General features: G+C 41.6%; 1 protein-coding gene across 1 annotated transcript in view; it reads right to left on the minus strand.

Moving 5' to 3' along the window:
• The window catches only part of LOC107697255 (vitamin D-binding protein-like), a 13,472-nt gene that overhangs the window by 2,558 nt on the left and 6,947 nt on the right, over positions 1–3,967 (minus strand). Inside the window, exon 4 of the mRNA XM_016497973.1 lies at positions 2,821–3,032. Within this exon, the coding sequence (XP_016353459.1) occupies positions 2,821–3,032 (212 nt within the window). The remainder of the gene's footprint in view (positions 1–2,820; positions 3,033–3,967) is intronic.

The raw sequence follows: 3,967 nt of genomic DNA on the forward strand, positions 1-3,967 counted from the left end.
GTCCCCCCCCCCCCCCAAATAATCCTTGGGGAGAATATCCTCTTTAGAGGCCCTCCACAGGCCTAACTCAGGAACTGTGGCCCTCCCTGGGCTTGACTTAGGGACTGGAACCCTCCTTGGGCTGGACGTGGGAACTGGAGCCCCCCTTGGGCAGGACATGGGGACTGTAGCCTTCTCTGGGCTAAACTCGGGGACTGGAGCCCTCTCTGGGCTAAACTCGGGGACTGGAGCCTTCTCTGGGCTTAACTCGGGGACTGGAGCACTCTCTGGGCTTAACTCGGGGACTGGAGCCCACACTGGGCTGGATTCGGGATCTGGAGCCCTCTCTGGGCTGAACTAGGGAACAGGAGCCCTCCGTGGGTTAAACTCGGGTACAGGAGCCGACACTGAAGCGAGCTCTGGGGCTGGAGCCGACACTGGAGCGAGCTCTGGGGCTGGAGCCGACACTGGAGCGAGCCTAGGGACTAGCACCAACCGCCTTCTCCTACTTAGATTCCCCTCTAAGTTCGGGGTGAAATGCGTGGTCGGCGGACTTGACACTGGAGCGGCCGGCGGGCTTGACTGAGGAACGGCCGGCAGGCTAGACTTCGGAGCGGCCGGCGGGCTGGATTGAGCAGCGACTTCCATGCCGCGGGGGGAAAAACCAGGAAAACAAAAGACTTTTAAAAAACGAAAAACAAACACGGGGAAAAGGGGCGCCGCTTACTGTCTTGGTCCGGTATTCTGTCACGTTCGCTACTATGAGGGAGTGCGGAGCGAGGAACGAGGAGACGTGGAGTACATCAACAAGGAGACTTTAATGAAATCAAGGGAACCAGGAAAACACACGTAGCAGTGGAGGTTGACATAACAATACCGGACCAGGAAACTCAAAACAGGAAACACTATAAAAACACATGACTAGACGATGGGATGACGAGACACACCTGGAACTAATGAAACAATAATAAGGACAGGAACGGGAAGGACCAAATAAGGACATAGGAGGTACACGGGGGAAAACCAGGACATGGAGCATGTGGGGAACAAAACACAAGACACAACACACGGAACAGAGTCTGACAAGGAAGCTATAGAGAGTCTGATTTAAAAGACCATATCGGTTTGGTATCGTTGAAGGGGTACTTGAAACTGACTAATGGGGCTTTGAGGGTACAAGTTTTGCTCATTTTGTTCAATTCGTCTAAAGCACTTTTTGATGTATAGAATTTTTGCTATGCAGAAATCTGCTTTAGTGCATGAACAAAAGGTACTTATCTCCCCTCACTACTAATGCAACCACAATCAGAGGAGACTATAACGACCAAAAAAGCAATTAGCACTTTGATAGAGGTGGCAATATCTTATTTATTTATTTCGTTTATTTCACGACTAAGTCCTTCTAAGTGCCATTAAAGTCCAAAAGAAAATACTGTATTATTACTTAAATTGACTTCAAATAGAAGTTCTGACCAAGTGGCCTCCCCTGAGGCAAACCAGCCCAAAGCAATTATCACTTCCACGACACTATTAAGCCCAAATGTCTTTTCTAGGCAAAAAAGGGGATAAGGTTTACCAAAGCATGTTCAACAAATAAGGTAATATTGTCTCTAGCTCCGTGGCTAAATTACACACAATCAAACATGATGGTATTCATTTTAAAATGAACTCCCAGTAGAGCAGTGGAGAAAAAAGACACGACATCCCGAAAATTTTTGAAAGTAGGCTATTACAACTCAGAAACGTGTAAGAAAGTAAAGCACCACATAATTTGCAGCTTTAGGAACTGCTATTGTGGAATCAGGATTGGGAATTCATGCAGGACATTTGGTGGTACCACTGTATGGAAACTTAATTGTGTAAATTTATAGCTCTGTTATCTAAAAGCCAATTGCTGGTGCAGTGTGAACGGGCCTTAATACAAGTCTATAGATTCTGAAAAGTGTTTAATATCCAAAATGTGGCACTCAATGGTAAAATGATGAATAAAATCATCTATGAAAGAGATCATGACTAGAGATTATAACTGATTAGAAATGACTGGCAGACAAAAAGTTGTCAAAATAAACAATTTGTACACATATTTATTATATTACACTTTGATTAAATAACTGAAAAACTGGTCTCAGAATTGTATATGAATGATGTGTTGTTGAAAGGAAACAGTGGATGAATAATATGAAATCTTTGGTTTCTTGATGCAATGCTCTCCAATCTTTAAAACCAGTAGCAGTCTTTTTAGAGTCTTTTTATCAGTACGACACTAACAAAGGGATGCTATCATAATTCATTAGACTGACATGGAAAATATGCTATACAGGAGAACAGTTTTGAAAAAAATCATGGCTATTCAGAGAAACTAAATGGCCAGTGATTTTTCTGAGGTAATGTAATTGGGATACATCATTCTATTGAATGCATTCAGAAGGAAATGCTGAATTTGCAGATCCAAGTTATGAGAGATGCTTTTCTACCATTGTGATTTATAAGAACAGGCATATTGCATTTTTACTCGGGTAATATTTTCTAATATACTCTTTTACAGCTGCAAATCAAGAAGAAAATGCCTACTTAGAAGTGTAAAGTTGAAACTAGTTAGGGGGAATAATTAGTAATTTTAAACATCATCAAGTTTATTTCAGAAAGGCTAGATAAAGCCTTTCAAATAGAGGATTTCTGAAGACTTGTTAGTAGCAATGTGTTTATGCTAAAGAAAATTAGAGACGAAAGTGACCGGTGGGTGAGCAAGAATGCTACATTGACTTCTTCTGTTTTTATTTCCACTAATAAGACTGAAACATTGTTGCCTTTGATAAGGACTCTTAATAGGACAAATCTCACTTGACAGCATAGTCCTTCTCATCTTTAGTGAACTCGGTGCAGATCTCTTCATTTGTGGGCTCCAGTAGAGAAGGCAGCTCATCTGCAGAGTACCGTAGTGAGGCCAGACAAAGCTTCCTCTCTTGACCCTGAAGTGTGCAGCACTGCTCGATGCCTGGATGTTTAGGGAATGGAGAGTCCTTTCCGCATGACTTCTCAGAGATCTCTGTAGCCTTGGATGGAGATTTACATGCTATGTAAATAAAAACAAGCAACACAACACAAAAGCAAAGGCAAAGGCAAAACAAAACCACAGTACTGAAAATATTAACAATTTTGTCTAGTATGTGTGACGTCTATAATGAACCGTGTTTCATTACAAATCCATTCATCATGGTTGGGGATGTGATTTTAACTTTTAATGTAGTTCTCATTTAGTATAGTTTCAATAAGCCTTAATGGTCCTTTAAGGGCATTAAGACAATCGGATACATCATAATGGCTATCATATGTGCTATGAACTTAAGTCTTCAGTATTTGAAGCCAATTAAAACAGTCCTTGTATTTAAAATTGCAAATGCAATGTGAGCAATCAGCAAGTTGAGGTAGATGAGGAAATTCTGCTCAAGTAATTATTTTTTAATGAAATGAATGTAAGCTGTCCCCAGGGAAAGACAATGATACAATGAATGAAGCAGTGAGTGCTGTGTGCTGTGCGCCCACACCAACTAACACGCACTGTAATTAATTTGCATTGAAGTGTGTAACGTCTGGACCAATCAAACACACAATTTTTCATTTGATTTAACAAATCAGTTATTCATTAGATTAACAAATCGTCACAGTCCCCTCACCCAATAAACTGGATGCCAGGATGTCTGCAACGACACCAGGCCCCCCCTGGTTACCATGGCAACCCTGACACCAGATACATTTACGACCTAATGGAGTGTAAGTAGGGAAAATCACTGCCTTTTTCTTACGGAAGAGACACAATGCACAGTAGAAATGGACTTTTCTACCAATTAATTCATAGGAAAACCTTTCTTTGAATGAACACACATATCCTTCAGGTCATGGTGTATGTTGTCTTTGATATTTTTAGACTATTCTATGCATGCTTTTATGATGGAACCCATTCCTGTCATCTTGCCATATGTAATCATAC

This window comes from Sinocyclocheilus anshuiensis, unplaced genomic scaffold (genome assembly GCF_001515605.1).
Source record: "Sinocyclocheilus anshuiensis isolate Anshui unplaced genomic scaffold, SAMN03320099.WGS_v1.1 scaffold1794, whole genome shotgun sequence".
Classification (NCBI taxonomy): domain Eukaryota; kingdom Metazoa; phylum Chordata; class Actinopteri; order Cypriniformes; family Cyprinidae; genus Sinocyclocheilus; species Sinocyclocheilus anshuiensis.